This window comes from Ceratotherium simum, chromosome 2 (genome assembly GCF_057802395.1).
Source record: "Ceratotherium simum simum isolate JZ-2026a chromosome 2, ASM5780239v1, whole genome shotgun sequence".
Taxonomy (NCBI): Eukaryota; Metazoa; Chordata; class Mammalia; order Perissodactyla; family Rhinocerotidae; genus Ceratotherium; species Ceratotherium simum.
In genome coordinates, this window is record NC_141901.1 from 58267791 (window position 1) to 58290085 (window position 22295).

General features: G+C 35.7%; 1 protein-coding gene across 7 annotated transcripts in view; it reads left to right on the forward strand.

Annotated features, from left to right (window-relative positions):
• The window catches only part of WDR47 (WD repeat domain 47), a 56491-nt gene that overhangs the window by 15603 nt on the left and 18593 nt on the right, over window positions 1-22295 (forward strand). For 3 of the 7 annotated variants that reach the window (XM_087446238.1, XM_087446263.1, XM_087446244.1), the window contains 6 exons: window positions 1798-1881; window positions 5146-5251; window positions 7036-7838; window positions 12278-12404; window positions 18121-18299; window positions 21460-21720. In XM_087446238.1, the coding sequence (XP_087302364.1) occupies window positions 1798-1881; window positions 5146-5251; window positions 7036-7838; window positions 12278-12404; window positions 18121-18299; window positions 21460-21720 (1560 nt within the window). The remainder of the gene's footprint in view (window positions 1-1797; window positions 1882-5145; window positions 5252-7035; window positions 7839-12277; window positions 12405-18120; window positions 18300-21459; window positions 21721-22295) is intronic. The other 4 variants (XM_087446248.1, XM_087446270.1, XM_087446254.1 and 1 more) reach the window with 3 other exon arrangements.

Below are 22295 nucleotides of genomic sequence, written 5' to 3' on the forward strand. Positions count from 1 at the left end.
GACACGCTACTGATAATTTTCTGTGCGTATTAAAAACAAAAAAATATAGCAATTCTGTTGCATTTATAATTTAGTATCCTACTTTATCCATTAACATCATAAGGATTCTCTGTGTGATTACAAATTTATACTTTGAAATTTTTCAATTTACTTAATTTCCTAGTGGTTCCCCTATTCTTAGACATTTGAATTGTTTCCAATTTTTCTTAAATAAATGTTCTACTGAGCATCTTTTATACATATGACTTTTTCTATATCTTGGACTATTTCCTTAGACTGAGATTCTTGGAAGTGGAATTTCAGAGCAAAAGGGAATTAACATATTTGCCAAAATGGAAAAACTAAATATATCCTAACTTGAGTTGGACGGAAAAAGAAAAACCCAAATTTCCAGACAGAAATGTATTCTATGCTTATGTGATACCAAATATCCTTGACAAGGAGTACAGATTCTGGGACATGTGGCATTTTGTGACTTGGAAAGCCTTAAGAAATAAAGTGTTCCTAACTCATGAAAAAGTAACTTTTTTTTTTTTTTTTAAATGCTTTTGTATATTAGGGGAATTTATTTAAACTCATTGCACTTCCCTTTTTTGGTGCTGTGAGTGTCGTTCAGCCCCAGGGAGCTTAGTCAATGATATGGTCAGGAACCAGTACTGAGGCAGTATTCTTCTGGCCCTCTCTTTCAAGCATTGCTGCTCCTGGAATTTAGCAGTGGCTCTCAAATATCCCCTTCAAGGAACAAGCTTTTGTGGTTTGTAATGAAGCTTTACTGGTCTGAGTGAGGTGAAATGCAAAGAATTATAGAGTAGTAAGTTTTTCATTAAACTAAATGTATTCATCTTAAAGGACTGGCCTTTGAAATTGTGTCGCTTCTACTTTTTAAATATTAAAATGTCTCTTGATAAAATGATATATATATTGTGATTGCATTTTATTAATATTCCTTCTTTACAGAATCAAAAGTTGGCAGTCCTATGTGGATCCTCCTGCCCATACCTTCCCTTTTAAATTTTACTGTTCTAAAAATACAAAAGTAGGGAGATTACTATTATAAAAGAAGAACAGCAATAAGAATGCCTTATAACTTTTGGAAGTTTTCATAGACCACTAACATAGGATGAAACCTGAAGTTATTCCTTGCTATTTCATTCTCAGAGTGTAAACTTTAGTGTCAAATGCCTCCAAGATGTAGAATTCACAGTTTAGAGCAGGATTTCTCAACCTGAGCACTATTAACATTTTGGGCCAGATAATTCTTTGTGTGTGTGTGTGTGTGTGTGTGTGTGTGTGTGTGTGTGTGTAGGGTTGTCCTTGTGCATTGTAGAATGTTTAGCTGCATCTCTGCCAGTAGAACCCTAGTTGTGACAACCAAAAATGTCTCCAGACAGTGCCAAATGTCTCCTGGGGCAAAATTGTCCCCAGTTGAGAACCACTGATCTAGTGAGACTGGAACATACCCACACATTGGCCCCTAAATAATACAGAATAGCTTCAAAACTGTAAGATGAATAGGAAAATAAAGGAACTTTTAGACTTAGTCCAATGTTTTTACATAGGTGAAAAAACCACATATATGTTAGAATAAAGAGTGGTTGTAGATTCACAAATTCTTCTTGTATAGCACATGTTATTAAAAATAAGTTGTGAAAAAATTTATTGTAGTGGTTGAGGAAGCAAGTAAAATGTTAATCTCATTACCTGCTTTGTGAAATTTTAATACTATCTTGTCATCTATTCTGCTTTTAATTAGTGTAACCTAAATTTGATGACGTGCATGAGTTTTTCTTTATATAGGCAGCTAATCCTTGATGGTCAATGGGATGAAGTTCTTCAGTTCATTCAGCCTCTAGAATGTATGGAAAAATTTGACAAAAAAAGGTAAGAGTTCATCTGAAATATTTAGTGGCTTATCATTGGTAGAAGCTTAGCAAAACAAAACAATAAACAAAAATTTAAAAACAAGACTCTTAGTTAGCTTTCCTAGAAAATAGTGTAGTATCTCAATCCCATGGAGTTGGAGCACTTCTAGAGGACAAGTTGCATATACTTCAGTTAGTTGAAAATCTGATATACAAACCTATTTAGTCAACAGTGTCTGTATTTAAAAAGTCACAAGGGCCATATCTGAGGCAGTTGTTTCTTCACAATAGTACAAGATTTTATTTTTTATTTATTTTATTTTATTTTATTTTTTGGGAGATCAGCCCTGTGCTAACATCTGCCAATCCTCCTCTTTTATTGCTGAGGAAGACTGGCCCTGGGCTAACATCCATGCCCTTCTTCCTGCACTTTATATGGGACGCGGCCACAGCATGGCTTGCCAAGCAGTGCATCGGTGCGCGCCTGGGATCCGAAGCAGCAAACCCTAGGCTGCCACAGCAGAGCGCATGCACTTAACCGCTTGCGCCACTGGGCCGGCCCCTAGCACAAAGATTTTAAAGATGTCATTGCATTGTCTCCTGGCCTCCATTATTTCTGACAAAGAGTTATCCTTATTCTCTTATATGTAATGTTTCTTTTTTTGTTTTTCTCTCCTGGCTGCCTTCAAGTTTTTCTCTTTATCACTGGTTTTTCAGCAGTTTGATTATGATGTGCTTAAGTGTGGTTCTTTGTATTGTTCCTACTTAGGGTTTGCTGAGCATTTTTGGATCTGTAAATTAGCAATTTGCTCATAAGCAATGAATTCTTCATTTCAAATATTGTACCTTTCAGTTTCAGAATTTCCTTTTATTTATAATTTTTCTGCTGAGATATTCCCATCTCTTTGTTCATTGTGATTATATTTCCCTTTAAGTTCTTGAACATATTTATAGTAACTGCTCCTTTCCTAACATTCGTTGTTTGCTAATTCCATTCTAGGGCATATCAGGCTTAGTTTCTATTGATTGCCTTTTCTCTTAACTATGAGTCACTTTTTTTTTCCACGTGTCTAGTCATTTTTTAATGTATTCTGCACATTATGGGTTCCTTGTTGAGACTCTATATTTGGTTACTTTCCTTTGAAAAGTGTTGATTTTTATTCATGCAGGGAGTTGACTTGGTTATACTGAAAATGCAAAGTCTGTCTCTTGCCTTGTGAATGCCAGCTAAAATCTCTGCTCAGTTATTTAGCCTTCCATCTGTTGATTTCCTGGGCTCCTTGGAGTCTCCTTTGCATGTTCTCAGTTTCAGGGACAGCTAAGGATTGGGTCAGAGTTTATATAATAGATTTTGGTGTATTTCTCGTTGTTGCTTCCTCCTTTTTTGGGTCCCCTTACTCTCCCTGCTGCTTTTCAGCTATTCTGACAGTACTAAACTTCTTGCTGATTTCTCAAGCCTGTAAAACTGCAGCTTTCTGCTTGAGTTCTAGCTCACACTGTGTGAACTGGGGAGTGCCCTCAGCTGGAAGGTCTTATAACTTTGAATCTCATCCCCTAAAATTGCCTTTTTTTCAAGAATTGACTTCCCTCTAGATGTGCCAGGTTTTTGTTTTTCTTCAGTGCTTTCAAATAGTTATTTTTTGTATTGTATCTAGGATTTATCGTTGTTATCTGTAGAAATGTTAGCCAAATACAAGTTCTTCACCATTACCAGAAGTGGAACCTCATATTGTTTTTTGATTCTCCATTCATACCATGCTATTTGATACCTCTTTGCTTTTGTACATTCTTCATTTATCTGGAATGCTATTCCTTTTACCACCTCCAGCCTTTACATAGCACACTCCTGATCATCTTCCAAGAGTCAATTCTTACAAGATTTTCCTTTTGCTTCCTACCCCTTCTGCCTGAATTGGTTTCACACTCCTTTGAGACTTTGCTGAAGCCTATACATATTTCATACAATTTATTAGATGACCCTCTTTTTGAAGGCAGGGATTTTGTTTTATTGGACACATATTTGCTACTACAACAATTGTTGAAAGAATGACTGAAGGTTCATTATTGTTTCCTTTCAGCCCTTAGAAACACCTTTTATTTAAAGTGCTTAAGGCATCCAACATTTTTTTGATTCCTAGACAAGTCAGGTATGCTCTTTGTTCTCCTTTCCCCTCCCTGAAAAATCCCTGTTAAAAAGTTTTAAGTCTATAGTTATTTTGTGACTTTAGAAATCTTCTTCATTTCTTCTTACCCTTTCAGCCCTGTTTTTATTAGACCTTTCTCATATTTGAAAAGAAAAAAGCGTATATTTTGGGAAAACAAAACATTTTGAATATAAAGGATTTTGATTTCGTATTAGGTGACATTTGACATCTTCCATAAAAAGTTGATTTTTGTTTAGAATTGATGTTGGAAATAGAAATCCTTCGTTTGAGTATTATGACTACTTGCTACTGAAGTTATTTTAATTACGGCTTCAATGTGATAAGATTAGTAAAGTATTTTAAGAATTTTCTGAGGGCTGGCCCTGTGGCTTAGCGATTGAGTGCACGCGCTCTGCTACTGGTGGCCCGGGTTCAGATCCCGGGCGCGCACTGATGCACCGCTTCTCCGGCCATGCTGAGGCCGCGTCCCCCATACAGCGACTGGAAGGATGTGCAACTATGACATACAACTATCTACTGGGGCTTTGGGGAAAAAAAAAGGAGGAGGATTGGCAATAGATGTTAGCTCAGGGCCAGTCTTCCTCAGCAAAAAGAGGAGGATTGGCATGGATGTTGGCTTAGGGCTGATCTTCCTCAAAAAAAAAAAAAAGAATTTTCTGAAAGTAAAGGTACTTAACAGTAACTTATAAGTATGCTTGATTTATGAGATATTGGAAAATTAAATTTTTTTTTTTTTTTTTGTGAGGAAGATCAGCCCTGAGCTAGCATCTGCCAATCCTCCTCTTTTTGCTGAGGAAGACTGGCCCTGAGCTAACATCCGTGCCGATCTTCCTCCACTTTATGTGGGACACCGCCACAGCATGGCCTGAGAAGCAGTGCGTCGGTGCGCACCCGGGATCCGAACCTGGGCCGCCAGCAGTGGAGCACGCGCACTTAACCGCTATGCCATGGGGCTGGCCCCTGGAAAATTAATTTTAAAAATTCTTTTTAAAGAAATAACCCTTTAAAACAAACTTGGCTTGTTTTGCTTCATGAACTTGAGTTTCATTTCCGGTCTTTGACATTTCTGTTATTCAACTTTTTAATCATTTTAATATTTCATATTTAATTTTTCACAGGTTTCGTTATATTATCCTGAAGCAGAAGTTTTTAGAAGCTTTATGTGTTAACAATGCAATGTCAGCAGAAGATGAACCCCAGCATGTAAGATTTTTATTCCTGAAGGTTTGCGCCATAGTCTTGTTTTAGTCATAAGTATTTTATTCACTAAAACAAAAGATTAGTATCGTGAGTTTACAAAGTTTTTATGAACCGGGGTGGGGCAAGATCTGCTCTTTTCCAGATGTAGTACTTTCAGGCTGTAGTGCTTCTAAATTTGTTTGGTGGTTTAGGCAAAGATGATCAATGAATGTCTGGCTAGTTGGAGAGTGTGTGCTCTTCTCTTGTTTATGATTTATATAGCAATAGATGTTTCACTTGATGACTCTACGTTAATGCTTCTTTTCATATCCTGGAAATGAATTATGTTTTTTTTTTTTTTTTTTTTAAAGATTTTATTTATTTATTTTTCCCCCAAAGCCCCAGTACATAGTTGTCTATCATAGGTGCACATCCTTCTAGTTGCTGTATGTGGGATGCGGCCTCAGCATGGCTGGAGGAGTGGTGCCTCGGTGCGCACCCGGGATCCGAACCCGGGCCGCCGGCAGCGAAGCGCACGCACTTAACCGCTAAGCCACAGGGCCGGCCCATGAAATGAATTATGTTTACCTCCTTTTTCTGTCTTGTCAATATTTTCTTTGATCTGGAGGAGGTTTTTTCATAAAATGTTTATGTGTTTATGACAATTTAAATTTAATTGATTAGAGAGTTACTTTTAAAGTTTTAATGTTAGTATTGTTACATCCAGAACCAAGGAAACTTCTACTAAGTGCCAGTAAGTGTTCATTGAGGTAAACCAAAAGGATATTACAGTGGGGACTTGCATATATAATAGAGAAATGTTTACCAGACATTGATGTTCAAAAGTGGAAAGACCACTGGAATATGAGTCAGAAGACCTAATTTTTTTTTGTCTTTTTCGCTAACCAACTGAATTAGCTTGGTTAAATCTGCAACCTGACTTTTCCCATATGTAAGATATGGACTTCATAAGCTCTAAGCTTCCTTACATCGTTGTTTTTTTTTTTTTTTTTTTTAAATAAACTTTATTTATTTTCCCCCCCCAAAGCCCCAATAGATAGTTGTATGTCATAGCTGCACATCCTTCTAGTTGCTGTATGTGGGACTCAGCCTCAGCATGGCCGGAGAAGTGGTGCGTCAGTGCGCGCCCGGGATCTGAACCCGGGCCGCCAGTGGTGGAGCGCGCACACTTAACCGCTAAGCCACGGAGCCAGCCCCCTTACATCGTTAAAAGCTTATAATTCTAAGATAATATTCACTATACAGGTTATTGTAGTTTGTCTCTCAGCTAAGTTTTCTCTTGTTCAGTCTCTGGACTGTTTTTGTAGTAAATGAACTGTAGATGATTGGCTTTCTTTCCCCACACAAATTTGTTCTAAGGGAACTTTGAGCTAAGAGAATGGCTCTTTTGCTTATTGAGTAAGCTGGAGTGATAGCAAATGGTATAAACAATTGAAGATTGGTATGCTTCAGTTTTCATTTCTAGAAAACTCAATTATTCTTACCCTTAAAAAAATTATACACTTGAAAATGATAGTCTTAAGCCTAAATTACAATACTACTTTTATAGATAAAAATTTAATGTACTAATTAACCAAATTATTTAATGTTTTTATTTTAGTAGAGAAAAACATTTTGGTTCCTAACTTGAAAGTTGTTAAATATCCCGCAAATTATATGAGTATTCTGTGACACTAGAGTTTATCCTTTTGCAATTGAATAGTTTATGAAAGTTTGCAGAGTATCTTTTAATTTGAGTAAAATATTCTCATTGTTTTCATATTTCACAGCATCTCTCTCTATAGTAATCGCTTATATTTTTCTTACAGTTGGAATTTACCATGCAGGAAGCGGTGCAATGTTTACATGCCCTGGAAGAGTACTGTCCTTCTAAAGATGATTATAGCAAGCTCTGTTTGCTTTTGACTTTGCCTCGTCTGACCAATCATGCTGAATTTAAGGACTGGAATCCCAGCACTGCACGAGTTCACTGTTTTGAAGAGGCTTGTGTCATGGTTGCAGAATTCATCCCTGCTGATAGGAAGCTAAGTGAGGCTGGTTTTAAAGCAAGTAACAACCGTTTATTTCAGCTTGTAATGAAGGGCCTACTTTATGAATGCTGTGTAGAATTTTGTCAAAGTAAAGCAACTGGAGAAGAAATTACAGAAAGTGAAGTACTTCTTGGCATTGATCTCTTATGTGGTAATGGTTGTGATGATTTGGATCTGAGTTTATTGTCATGGCTTCAGAATCTCCCATCTTCTGTCTTCTCCTGTGCTTTTGAACAGAAAATGCTTAATATTCATGTTGACAAACTTCTGAAACCCACAAAAGCTGCGTATGCTGATCTTTTGACTCCTCTTATCAGCAAACTTTCTCCCTATCCATCATCTCCACTGAGGAGGCCTCAATCAGCTGATGCCTATATGACCCGCTCTCTGAATCCTGCTTTAGATGGCCTCACTTGTGGACTAACCAGTCATGATAAGAGAATCTCAGACCTTGGGAACAAAACTTCTCCAATGTCACACTCCTTTGCTAACTTCCATTATCCAGGGGTACAAAACCTCAGTAGAAGTCTCATGCTTGAGAATACAGAATGTCACAGTATTTATGAAGAATCCCCTGAACGGTAAGTATTTGCTCATAAAAATTAGGAAATCTCTGCAAGTGTGAGATAGTCTAATTTTTGTAGGTGTGTGTATTTTCTTAATGTTCAAGTCCTTTTAGTTGAAAGTCCTTAAAACTTTACAGGATTTTTAAATTTTTGGTAATTAAAAATATCTAGGAAAATCTTTGTTTTTATATCCTATATTATTCTTTTGCTGGTTGTAAGGCAATACATGTGCATTGAAGAAATTTGGGAAAATATAGAAGAATATAAATATGAGAAATAAAATCCCACACAATCTTACACTTAGATGACCATTCTTTTATCTTTGAATACATTTTTTAAAATTTGGAATGTACCGTATATATTTTCACATAATTTGCTTTTTTTCACTTGATAGATCATTATTAATATTTTCCCATATTCTTAAACATTTATGGAGATCAGTGATTAATGAGGTGTACAGTATTCCACTGTATGACTGTATCACAATTTTAGCTAATTTCTTACTGTAGGACAACAGATTGCTTCCATTTTTGTGTGTGTGTTTGTGTGTGTGTGTGTGTGTGTGTGAGAGGAAGATCAGCCCTGAGCTAACATCCATGTCAATCCTCCTCTTTTTGCTGAGGAAGACCGGCCCTGAGCTAACATCTATTGCCAGTCTTCCTCCTTTTTTTCCCTTCTTCTCCCCAAAGCCCCAGTAGATAGTTGTATGTCATAGTTGCACATCCTTCTAGTTGCTGTATGTGGGATGCCGCCTCAGGATGGCCAGAGAAGTGGTGCGTGGGTGAACGCCCGGGATCTGAACCAGGGCCGCCAGTAGCGGAGTGTGCACACTTGACCACTAAACCGCGGGGCTGGCCCCCCATTTTCTTTTTTTAAAGTAAATAGTACTGTATTGAACATGTGTACATAAAAATCTCTGATTATTTCTACTTATCTTCTTTTAGTAATTCTTTGTATACGTGAAGGAAATGTGTTAAAGCCACCACTCAGTTTTTCCCTCAAATCTGGCATAAAATAATAGTTTTCTCATTAATAGTTCTTTTTTTTTTTTTTTTATAATTTTATTTATTTATTTATTTTTCCCCCAAAGCCCCAGTAGATAGTTGTATGTCACAGCTGCACATGCCTCTAGTTGCTGTACGTGGGTCGCGGCCCCAGCATGGCCGGAGAAGCGGTGCGTCAGTGCGCGCCCGGGATCTGAACCCCGGGCCGCCAGTAGTAGCGTGCGCACTTAACCGCTAAGCCACGGGGCCGGCCCTCATTAATAGTTCTTTATTTCAAGGGTTAGGAAACTTCCAGCCTTTCTTTTCCAGGAAACCCATTGGGACATAAGGCTGGTGTCCTATACTCAGAGTTGATACTATGAAGTATTACTGTTGACTGCAATAAATTTATTGAATGAGCACAAAAGAGCTCAAAAACTAAATCTTTTCTTATTCACATAGGATAGTTGGAGGCATTCTTTATTGAGGAAGGAGCACTGGACTCGGAATTTCTGTTTCTAATTAAAGCAAGAGGAAATCTTTAGTTAAGCACAAGAAATACAGGATAAATGTATATGGAAGCATTTTCTGTTAAGTTGCTGTGAGATGGTAGAGGAGGGGAGGTTGTGATACTTTCTTTAATGTTTCTTAAAGAAAGGGGGGATTCTAGGATCACTTAAGTGAGGGGACTTCCTAAAGCCTAGGGTGCCTTCTTAAGTCATCTATCTTATTGCTCTATATTTCGTATTTGAAAGATAGAGATAATATCTAGTGATGAAAGTGGATGAGTATAATTTACTATAGCAGCATCCTATTATCTAAATCACAAAGGAACAGAGAGTCTTGAGTTTTCGTAGAGACTGTCTTAAACTTTTCTTGGATTTTCCAATCCCTTTAGAGAAATTGTCATTGTCTGGCATGCTGGGCTTCAATTCTGGGGGAACTGCTGATATTCCTCTGAGTATTTAAGATGACAGGAGCTTCTTGGTCAGTATAATGAATGGCATGTTTGGACTTGTGCACCAGTGGGATTGTCTTTATAAAGAAAAATGACACAAATCTAGTCAAATCTGACTCTACGTGTGCTGTTGCCTATGTAAAGAAAGTAGTAGAAATTGAGGAATGACTGGATAAAGATGGGAAAAAGTGGAGTATAAGTTATTAGACCATTATAGAATAAGCAGAGAGGTAAAATGTGACATGTCAAGAAGTATAATACACTTGTTATTAGCTGAGCAGTAGCAATAATCCAGAAAACATTTGCCATGCCTCTGAAATTGGAAAGCTTTATGAGGCAGAGCAGTGTGGAATAATGAATAGATCATGGTCTTTGGAGTCATACTTGGGTTTGCCATTTACTAGCTGTGTGACTTTGGGACAGTTACTTAATCTCTCTGAGCTTCAATGACCTCCTCTATAAAACAAAGTGTTGACTTGCAAAGTGAGATAAAGCTCCTAGTAGAGCAGCAAGCATGTGATTGGTGCTTAATAAATATAAATTCCTCCCCTTCAGAGCTCATACTCTTGGTAAGGACAGTGTGTCAAAATGGCTGCTGATAACGTGCTGGGAGAGCTAGTGTGCTGTGGATCAAGTATAAAAATTTACTTTGGAAAAAATTTACCTTGTTTTTAAAAATATTTCAGGTGTAATTTTAAAATATTGGGAAGCTTGATTAGATCAGTTATGTTAAAGATGCCACATGAAGAGACTCCCACTTGTGGTGATACATGTTTGAAGTCAGTCTTCATTTAAAAATATTTGAGTGTCTACTCTGTGCCAGCACCATGCTGCATCCCTGGGCTACAGAGATTGAGTTACTATGGTGAACAAGAAGATAAAACACGAAAGAGAGGTTTGTAAAGGAGTATGTGGTATTTTGAAGAATATCTTTTCACTCAAAGAGAAACAAACTGAGTACAAAAAAGGAGAAAAGTCAGTTGAAATATGGAAGCTTTGGCTATTCAATGTAATGGTCTCAAAATTAAATGACCAAAAAAAAAGTATCTTCAAGCATGGGCTGCCAATGGATTTGGAGTCTGAAGACCTGGATTCAAGTCTTAACTTTATTTATTACCTCTACAATTTTAGGAAAATTACTTGTTTTTTGAGTCTGTTTCCTCTTCTGTGAAGTGGAAGTTATAACCTATTTCACAGGTTATTGTGCAAGTTAAACAAATAATGCAAATGGAAGTGCTGTATAAATTGCAAAATTACATGGTACTTTATGAAGGTCATTTTATTCTATCTCTGTACAGTTAATAACTCCTACAAATTCTATTTTGTGGACATAAAATGGGACTTCTTATGGTCATTAGCAGCTTACAGCACAGTCTAGCAGCTGAAACCTCTTCCCACATCTTTCTAAATTCCTCCTCTGATGCATGTATGTGTATGTCTGTTTAGGTACTTATGAGTACAAGGCTCCTAACTAATGGTGCCTTTGTGAAGGTGACTATCTAGTTTTGCTTTCCTGAACCCTAGACCTATATTTTGTTATGTCTTACATACTTCTGCCTGGAGAGGCATTATGAGGCTATCTCATCAAATTCCTTGAAGACAGAAATCATTTTACTTTTGTACTTATTCCCATGGTGCCTGGTACCAATAGGTAATTTGTGTAAATGTCTGTGGTTTTCATCATCTTTGGATGATGTTAATTATTAAAAATTTTGGATAGAGTTACTATGAAAAGTAGAAATTGCTCGCATTTTAGAAGAATATTAGGAACAACCTGACATAAGATGTCAAGCTTACTAATTAGTATACATTAAAAATATTGGAAAGGTGTATGTTTAGCTTTTATGTTAAGTGCACATAGACCAAAGAAAGCCTTTTAATAAATCTCAACAGTTCTTAAAATTTCGTTCAAACCTATTGGAGGATAATAATAAAAGTTTGGATAACAAAATCACGGATTCAGAGTTCATAAAGAGAATTTGAGCATTAGGTCATCCAACCTATTAGAGTGACACGCTGCATAATGATGTTTTGGTCAATGACGGACCACATATACAATGGTGGTCCCATGAGATTAGTACCATATAGCCTAGGTGTATAGGAGGCCATACCATCTAGGTTTGTTTAAGTATACTCTGGTGTTCGCACAACGACGACATCACTTAAGGACGTATCCCTGTCGTTAAGCGGCACATGGCAGTACTCAGTTTATAGATGAAGCTGAGCCACAGAGAATATTATGTGATTTTCCCAAGGCCACACATCTTATTTTGGATGGAACCCCTACCTTCCTTGCTTAATAATACAGTGCTCTTCCATTATAAGCACATTCTGTTTTAAGAAATCTCTTATGTGGTGTACTTAAGAGAAGAAAGAAAAATAAAATCTGTTTTTGTGCATTTGATAAACACTTAGGCTAAATATTCATTATTTTAAATTAAAATTTCTCTAACTAAAATATATTTTTCTTCACTTCCATCTTTTCCTTTTTGTTTTTTGTATTTTTCTGGAAGAAGTGATACACCTGTTGAGGCACAGCGGCCTATTGGCAGTGAAATCCTCGGCCAGAGTTCAGTTTCAGAAAAAGAGCCTGCAAATGGAGCACAGAATCCAGGACCGTCTAAGCAAGAAAAAAATGAGGTAATATTTACTACATCTAATATCTTTTAGAGTTATTCTCTTTGTAAGAAGTAGTAGTATTTGCTTGCATAGAATTTTAAAAGAAGTTTCTGATATTTGGGAGTTGGAGAGAGAATATCTAGATTTTCTTATTATTAGCTCATTTTCCCCCGTCTCCCAGAAGAATATATGGTGTTTTTAGTTGTCATGTATTTTGGAGCATTTTTAACAGGTGAATTTATTAACAATCTAAAATACCATAGTTAATCTTACATATTTCAGGACTCACCTAATTGAACTCACATTAAATGTGGATAGCTTGTATTTTTAAGATATATGCTCTATATTTTACTAATTATATTTAATGAATAAGAAATTCTGACATTAATAATATAGAATAATACTTTTATCTAAGCTTTTAGAGTACCAGATTATTTTTCTGTGGTGTTTTGGAAAGGAAATTGTATTGTGAAGTAGGGTGTAAATTTTATCTTATGTAGTATGCCACATAGAAGGGGTGAGTAGATAGTTTTAAAAAGTGAATAAATTTTTTGTTTGTTTTCAACTAAATATTAGGAATGAAGTAGAAAAATTACTATTAAAAATACATACAGATGTGCACGAAACAAGAGAATCCCAAAGTATATGAAGTAAGCAATGGAAGAGTTGAAGGGAGAAATAGAGAGTTCTGCAATAATAGTTGGAGACTTCAATACCCCACTTACACGAGTGGATAAAACATCTAAACAGAAGATCAGTAAGGATATAGAGGACTCGAACAACACTGTAAACCCACTAGACCTTGCAGACCTCCAGAGAACACTCCAACAAATACCAGAATACACTTTCTTCTCAAGTGCACATGCAGCATTCTTCAGCATAAACCATATATTAGGACACAAAACAAGTCTCAGTAAATTTTAAAAGATTAACATCGTGCAAAGTATTTTCTATGGCCACAATGGAATGAAGCTAGAAATTAATAACAGAAGGAAAATGGGAAAATTCACAAATTTGTGGAAATTAAACAACATGTTCTTCAACAACCATTGGGTCAAAGAAGAAATCACAAGGGAAATTAGAAAATACTTAAAGACTAATGGAAATAAATGCAACGTACCAAAACATACAACATTCCAAACTTATGGAATGCAGCAAAAGCAGTGCTTAGGGGGACATTTATATCTGTAAATTCCTACATTAAAAAAGAAGAAAGATGTCAAATCAATAACCTAACTTAAAAGAAGAGCAAATTAAACCCAAAGCTAGCAGAAGGAAGGAAGGAAGTAATAAGGACTAGAGGAGTGATAAAATAGAGAATAGGAAATCAATAGAGAGAATCAATAAAACCAAGAATTGATTCTTTGAAAAGATCAGCAAGATTGACAGACTCTTAGCTAGACTGACAAAGAAAAAAAGAAAAAACACAAATAACTAAAATCAGAAATGAAACTGGGGACATTATTTTTGACGTTTAAATAATAAAAAGGATTATAAGAGAATACTATGCCCAGTTGTAAACCAACAAATTAGATAACCTAGATGAAATAGACAAATTTCTAGAAACACACAAATTACCTAAACTGACTCAGGAAGAAATAGAAAATCTCAACAGACCTATAACAAGTAAAGAGATTGAATCAGTAATCAAAAACCTCCCAACAAATAAAAGTGCAGGATCAGTTGGCTTTACTGGTGAATTCTACCAAACATTTAAAGAAGAGTTAACACCAATCCTCAGAATCTTCCAAAAAAATAGAAGAGGAGGGCACACTTCATAACTCATTTTATGAGGCCAGCATTACCCTGATACCAAGGCTATATGAAGACATTACAAGAAAAGAAAACTACAGACCAATTAATATCTTTTATGAATATAGAAGCCAAAATCCTCAACAAAATACTAGCAAAGCCAATCCATCAGCATATTAAAAGGATTATACATGCTGAACAAGTGGATTTATCCCAGGATGCAGGGGTGGTTCAACATAAAAAAAAATCAATTAATATAATACATCACATTAATAGAATGAAGAAAAAAACACATGATCATTTCAATTGATACGGAAAAGGCATTTGACAAAATCAAACAGTCTTTCATGATAAAAACTCTCAGAAAACTAAGAATAGAATGGAACTTCCTCAAGGTGGTAAAGTGCATTTATGAAAAACCTAAGCTAATATCATACTCAATGTTGAAAGACTAAAAGCTTTTCCTGTGAGATCGGGAATGAAGACAAAGATGCCTGCTTTCATCACTGCTATTCAACATTTACTGGAAGTTCTACCCGGAGCAATTAGATAAGAAAGAGAGATAAAAATCATCAAAATTGGAAAGGAAGAAGTAAAGCTATCTCTATTCACAGATGACATGATCCTATATATAGAAAATCCCAAAGAATTCACAAGAAAGCCGCTAGAGCTTATAAACAAGTTCAGCAAAGTTGCAGAGTACAAGAGCAACACATAAAACTGAATTGTGTTCTATAGACCAGCAACGAACAATCGGAAAAGGAAATTAAGAAAGCAGTTTCATTTACAATAGCATATAAAAGGATAAAATACCTGGGAATAAATTAAAAGAAGAAGGTGAAAGACTTGTACACTGAAATCTACAAAACATTGCTGAAAGAAATTAAAGATCTAGATAAATGGAAAGACATCCTGTGTTCATGGATAGGAAGACTTAATATTGTTAAGATGTCAGTACTACCCAATATGATCTACAGATTCCATGTAATTCCTATAAAAATTCCACAGCCTCTTTTGCAGAATGGAAAAGCCAATACTCCAATTCATATGGAATTGCAAGGGTCCCTGAATAGCTAAAACAATCTTGAAAAAGAAGAACAAAGTTGTAGGACTTACACTTCATGATTTCAGAACTTACTACAAAGCTACAGTAATCAAAACTGTGTGATATTTGCATAAGCATAGACATACAGACCCAGGGAATAAATTGAGAGTTCAGAAGTAATCCCATATATCTATGGCCAGTTGATTTTTGGCAAGGGTGCCAAGGTGATTCAATGGGGAAAGAATAGTCTCTTCAGTAGATGATGCTGAATCAACTGAATTTCCACATGCAAAAGAGTGAAGTTGGACTTCTATCTCAGACCATATACAAAAATATACAAATGTACCATATATAAAAATTAACTAAAAATAGATCAACATCCTAAGCTAAAGAGCTAAAACTATAAAACTCTTAAAAGAAAACATAGGTGTTGGGCTGGCCCCGTGGCTTAGCGGTTGAGTGTGTGTGCTCCTCTACTGGCGGCCCGGGTTCAGATCCCGGGCGCGCACCAACGCACCGCTTCTCCGGCCATGCTGAGGCCGTGCCCATGTACAGCAACTGGAAGGATGTGCAGCTATGACATACAGCTATCTACTGGGGCTTTGGGGGAAAAAATAAAATTTAAAAAAAAAAGAAAACAGGCGTAAATCTTCATGACTTTGGATTTTGTAATGTATTCTTAGATATGATACCAAAAGCATGAGTAACAAATGTAAAAATTGATAAATTGGACTTTAAAATTAAAAACTTTGTGCATCAAAGGGCATTATCAAGAAAGTGAAAAGACAACCTATAGAATGGAGAAATATTTGCAAATCATATATCTGATAAGAGTTTAATATCTGGAATATATAAAAAAAACTACTGCAACTACTGTAACAAAAAGACAACCTAATTTAAAAAAGAACTTGGATACGGGCTGGCCTGGTGGCATAGTGGTTAAGTTCTCATACTCTGCTTCAGTGGCCTCAGGTTTGCAGGTTTGGATCCTAGGTGTGGACCTACACAACGCTCATCAAGCCATGCTGTGGTGGTGTCCCATATACAAAATAGAGGAAGATGGGCACGGGTGTTAGCTCAGGGCCAATCTTCCTCACCAAAAAAAAGAAAAAAAGGACTTGAATAGACATTTCTTTAAAGAATATATACAAATGGCCAATAAGCACGTAAAAAATGCCTAACATCACTAGTCATTAGGGAAATACAAATCAAAACCACAATGAAATGTAACTTCACAACTACTAGGATGTCTAGAATCAAAGCAGTGGAAAATAACAAGTGTTGGTGAGGAAGTGGAGAAATTTGAACCCTCATACATTGCTGGTTAGGATGTAAAATGGTGTAGTCACTATGGTTTGGTCCTACCTCCAAAAGCCAAACATAGAATTACCATATGACCCAGTGATTCTACTCCTAGGTATATACTCCAAAACATTGAAACAAAGACTCAAACAGATATATGTACATCCCTGTTCATAGTAGCAATATTCACAGTAGCCAAAAGGTAGAAATAATTCAAATGTCCATCCACAGATTAATGGATAAACAAAAGTAGTATATCCATACAATGGAATGTTATTCAACCATAAAAAGGAAAGAAGGTCTGACCTATGCTACAACATGGATGAACCTTGAAAACATCATGCTAAGTGAAATAAGCCAGACACAAAAGGACAAATATTGTATGATTCCACTTATATGAAATATCTAGAATAGGTAAATTTATAGAGACATAAAGTAGAATAGAGGTTACCAGAGGTTTGGGGAATGGGAAATTATTGCTTAATGGTTATAGAATTTCTGTTTGGGGTAATGAAAAAGTTTTGGGAATAGATAGGTGGTGATGGTTGCATAACATTGTGACTATAATTAATGCCACTGAATTGTACACTTAAAAATGGTTAAAGTGACACATTTTAAATTTATTTTACCACAACAAAATTTCTTTAAAAAGGACATATAGATAATTTTGTCTCAGAGTTATTGCTATAATTTATGAAATATAGGAGGATTGTTATTTCTTGGAAAAGGGAGACTGTTTTAGCTTTAGTTATCTGTACAAGACTCTTCGTTAAGCTAATTGTCAGTGTTGGCCAATTTTAGAGATGATTGATTTCTTGCAGGTACCCCCCGTGCATATACTGCATGTAATATGACCAGAATCCAGCTTGGCTGGGGAGTCTTTCTTTGCCACAGTGTTGGCCAGTTTTAGAGATGATTGATTTGTTGCAGGTACCCCCCAGGTGCACATGATGTGTGTAATATGACCAGACTGCAGCTTGGCAGGGGAATCTTTTTTTGCCAATGTTGAAATTCACTAAATATCTAAGTCCGTCCTGTATGTTTGAGTGCTATACAGTTCTTTTAGAAGAGTGAAGTAGGGATATTGAGACTGCTAAGTTTAACACCCATTTATTCCACTTTCTTGTGAAAGGCCATTTGAAACCTGAATTATTGTTTTTGAGGGAAACTTTATAAGTTTCTCTCTTAACCTATTAAACTATTTACATGCTTAAACTAAATGTGTTGGATCAGGTTCATGTTGAGTTTATTAAATATTAATGCAGTCCCTCAGTAAATATTTTTAAAAGTAATAAAGATAGATTTTTATTAGTCTTTATCTACACTCATATTCTCTAACCATGTCCCCCTTATGACCACTATAATTTGTATTTTTATTTGGGGTAGTCAAGGATCCAGGAAGACCATTCATTTTGGTCAATCTCTTGCTGTAGAATAAAGCAAATTAGCTGATCTACTTGACTGTTAAGACTCATGGATACTATGTTATTTTTCAAAGAGCAGTATGTTAAGTATTTTCTAATTGTTAAATATAGCTACTTGTGTATTTTATTCAGCATTTGTAGAAGTTAGTATTGAGTGATGACATATTCAATTATAGTCGGCTCAAATATATTATTTTTTTCTAATATTTTTAAGCTTCGAGATTCAACAGAACAATTTCAAGAATATTATAGGCAAAGATTACGCTATCAACAGCATTTAGAACAGAAGGAGCAGCAACGACAGATATACCAACAGATGCTGCTTGAAGGAGGTGTGAATCAGGAGGATGGTCCTGATCAGCAGCAGAATCTTACTGAACAATTCCTTAATAGGTTGGTCTTTTAGTCACTTTTTTAAATATAAGGAATTATTATTATTATTATTATTTTTTTAAAGATTTTATTTATTTTATTTTTCCCCCCAAAGCCCCAGTGGATAGTTGTATGTCGTAGCTGCACATCCTTCTAGTTGCTGTATGCGGGACTCGGCCTCAGGATGAACGGAGAAGTGGTGCCTCGATGCGCACCCGGGATCCGAACCCGGGCCACCAGCATCATAGCGCGCGCACTTAACCACCAAGCCACAGGGCCGGCCCTATAAGGAATTATTTAAAAGCTACTTAAAGTGTGCAGTTAACTGCTACTTGAAATTTTAGGGCTTTTAAAGTGTTTTAGTAACGTGGAGTTACATAATATCTTCCAGTCTCAGCATTCTGAGGATTTCATTTAGTTTTGTCCTCCCCTTTAAACGTCCTTTCACATCTAAGCAAAAGAGCAGAAGAGTGTGGTGGTTCAGTGTACAGGCTGGAAATAGACTGCCAGGTGAATCTGGCTCTGTCCCAGGGTAGCTGAGGACTTAGGGGAAGTTACTTAGCTTCTTTTTGCCTATTTCCTCATCTACTTACAGGGTTGCCATGTAGATTAAATGAGTTAATCTATGTAAAGTGCTTACAAGAGTACCTGGCACATAGTAAGCACTACATTAAGTGTTAGCTGTTATTTTTATTGTTATTTTGGGTGCTTAACTTAAACTTTCAGATTCTTTTGAATTCAATGTATTAAAATGATTCTTTCTTATAATTTCTGCCAAGACAGTATGAACTTATATTGTTTTTAATTATAGGAGGTATATATATGGTAATGTGTTTTTTTAAAAATCAATGAACCAGAATATGTGTATTTAAATGAGCAAGGGTTGTTGGAAGATTAAATGAGTTAATATATATAAAGTTACTTAAATAATTCCTGGCATAAAGAAAGTGTGCCATAAATGTTGGCTATAATCATGATTATGATTAGGCAATGCAGTGGTGACTGTCCCTTACTTGGTTCAGTAATATAGGAAGTAATCTGCTTGACACTCTGAGGGTTGTGCAAGTCACTGAGCCTGAAACTGATCCTGTCTTCAAACCTTCACACAAGGAATGTTTATAGTAGTGATCTAAAGAGTCTAAGTAGGCCTCTGAACATTGAATTTGAAGATCATTTTCTTATCACCTCTGATGAAGTGGCTTATCAGAATTATCCTAATTTGATGAATTGCCACTTCTGGTTCTTGGATGTCTTCTTCATATCCATAAAAGTCATAGTCGTGATTTGACTTCCTGATCGTTTTATTTTTAAGTGCAAGCAGATATCTAGCATTAAGTCAGAAGACGAAGTGGCAAAGTTCTGTGATCCCAATAGTGTTAGAGATGTACTTCCTCAGGAAAAAAGGTAAACTATTCAAAATAGTTTATCCTTCCTTTAAAGACAATCAGAAATGGAATTCAAATTCTTTCTTGTAATTTAGGTTCAGTTTAGAGCATATTTATTGTTTAACAGTTTTTTTTCAATTTCTTTAGAGATAAGAATTTAAAATTATATTAGAAAGTAAGATATGTTCTAACAATCCATAGGATAACCAGGTCTCTCATAAGTATGAATAGATGTTTATCCTAAACTTTTGTAAATTAATTTCATGTAAATTATCTGTTGTTCTCTTAACCTTTTCTTCTCTATTCTGTTTTCTAACTCCTTAATATAGTACTTTTATTTGATCCTTTTTTTCTAGGCCCTTAGTTTTATATATCTGAGCCTGTGCCAGGATTTTAAAGTACCTAATACCAAGGACAACTTGAATAGAGATAGAATCTATAAATTAAAATACACTTTTCCCCCTTAATGTTTTATTCTTCCAAATTATTCTAGTAGCAGAGCATAGTTTCCAGATTTAAATTTTGCTTCTTCCTTCCAAAAGGCATAGAAAGAGAAATGAATCATGTTATATAATAGATCTTATTGAAAAAAAAAATAGGATTGTTATTAACAATACTGTATCACTACTTCATACCTCTTGATATTTTATTAGTATTAATAATTGGCACCACTGATTTGGCACTTATTAAAGGCATATTCTGTCCCTCCCCCATCCTCCCCGCTTTTAGAGAGTCAAATGATATGTGGCATTTCAGACTCTTTATAGTTAACTCAGCATTTCCCAAATTTATTTGACCTCAGATTCTTTTTTCATAGGGAGCATTTCTCAGGATTAGTGTTTCATAGAACACAATTTGGGAAATGCCGCCTAGTTAAAATTTTTAACTGATAAATATTTAGTAATGGCTGCCAATTCCTTTAATAATATTGAACTGCTCTTTTAAAGTCTTTTTTAAGCCCTAAACACATACACACTAATGTTTAACATAGGAAAATTAGAAAATACAGTGAACCACACCACCTCTTGGTAATCACATCCCTTGTGTAGTCCTCTCTCATATTGAATCTAGGCTGAAGAAAGTGACGCTGGACCAGTTCTGGGTCTAAATCTTAAGAGGGCCTGGCAGCTTCCTCTTTGTGCTCTTTGGAGCCCTGAGTCCAACAGAAGGAGTCAGGCTACCCTGATGTAGAGAGACTTGTGGTGAGGGAAAGGCGCTGAAGCTGACTTGTTTTGCTCACTGTTTTATCTCTCTAGTGCCTAGATCAGAGCCTGGCAAATAGTCTCTGTAAAATGAATGAATGAATGTGTGAATAATAGGGATACCTCTTCACTTTGTCCCATCATGGCCTGCTCTAGTCATCCATTTCCTAGTTGACATAATATTACTAGACAGATTAAATGAAAACGGCTTGTTTTGTTTTGTTGGTGAGAAATTTTGGTAGTGGTGCTATTTTTCTTGACTATTTTGGAAAATTAAGTTTTAAATTGAAAATTAAACCAGAGTTATACTGGAGAAGAAGCAGATTTTTTTTTCCTGTTTTTATCATAAGAGGTGCTTTTCAAAAGTCAATGGTACCCATTATACCTATCTCCTTTACAGTGGTGTACTGTAGGAAAGTTTGGATCTTCTGTCAGTATCTTGGTGACATCTTGAGCTGATGATGGTGATTTTGTAGTACTAAACTTGCCATAAATTATATATTATAAGTGCATGTATTTATCTTTTGATCTCCTATATGTTAAGAATGTGATTAAGTTTTTATTTTAATGTAATTGCATTGTTTTATTTTATAGGTCCATTCAAAAGCTTGGTGAATTGAATATTGGAATGGATAGCCTTGGTAATGAGGTATCAGTGCTCAACCAGCAATGTAATGGGAGCAAAGGCAATGGATCTAATAATTCTTCTGTAACTAGTTTTACTACACCACCCCAAGACTCTAGTCAGAGGTTAACACATGATGCTTCAAATATTCACACAAGCACTCCTCGTAATCCTGGATCAACAAATCACATACCTTTTCTTGAGGAATCACCTTCTTGTGGAAACCAAATGTAAGTGCTTTACTTTGTAAAACCTGGAAATATTAAAACTTCCTAATAATGAATAGAAACATAGCAAGTCGAACTTCTCTTTGAAGCCTTACAAATAAAAGCTTTTGGAGCTCGTTACCTACCAAATTTTTTTCTAATTTGCCTTCATTTATCTATATTCTGTTCTATTAACTTCTAAGTCTCTTAGTAGTCTTTATTCTCCTATTTTTCTTTTTGCTTTCTTACCACCACGAAGACAATTCTATTTTTTATAAGCCACCTTACTCAGAGATCATACAGTGTTAGCTTTTCTTCCTGATTTTTTTTCTTGCCATTGGTACCTTTCAATAAATAATCTTTTAATTCACAGACTTTCAGGGCACAAGAAGATGTTTTAGAACATGGTGGAATGATTGTAGCAAGACAGTCTTGGCAGCTCTGGTAGTTACAGCAGTTGAAGACTTCTTACATGTTTATGTTTTCCCTAGTCAGGGAATATCTTTTATCTTGCTATCATTAGTAAAGAAGTGTTAATTTATGCAATAGGAATAGTTAAGGAGCATTTTCTTCATCTATTCTTAACATTAAACACCTCT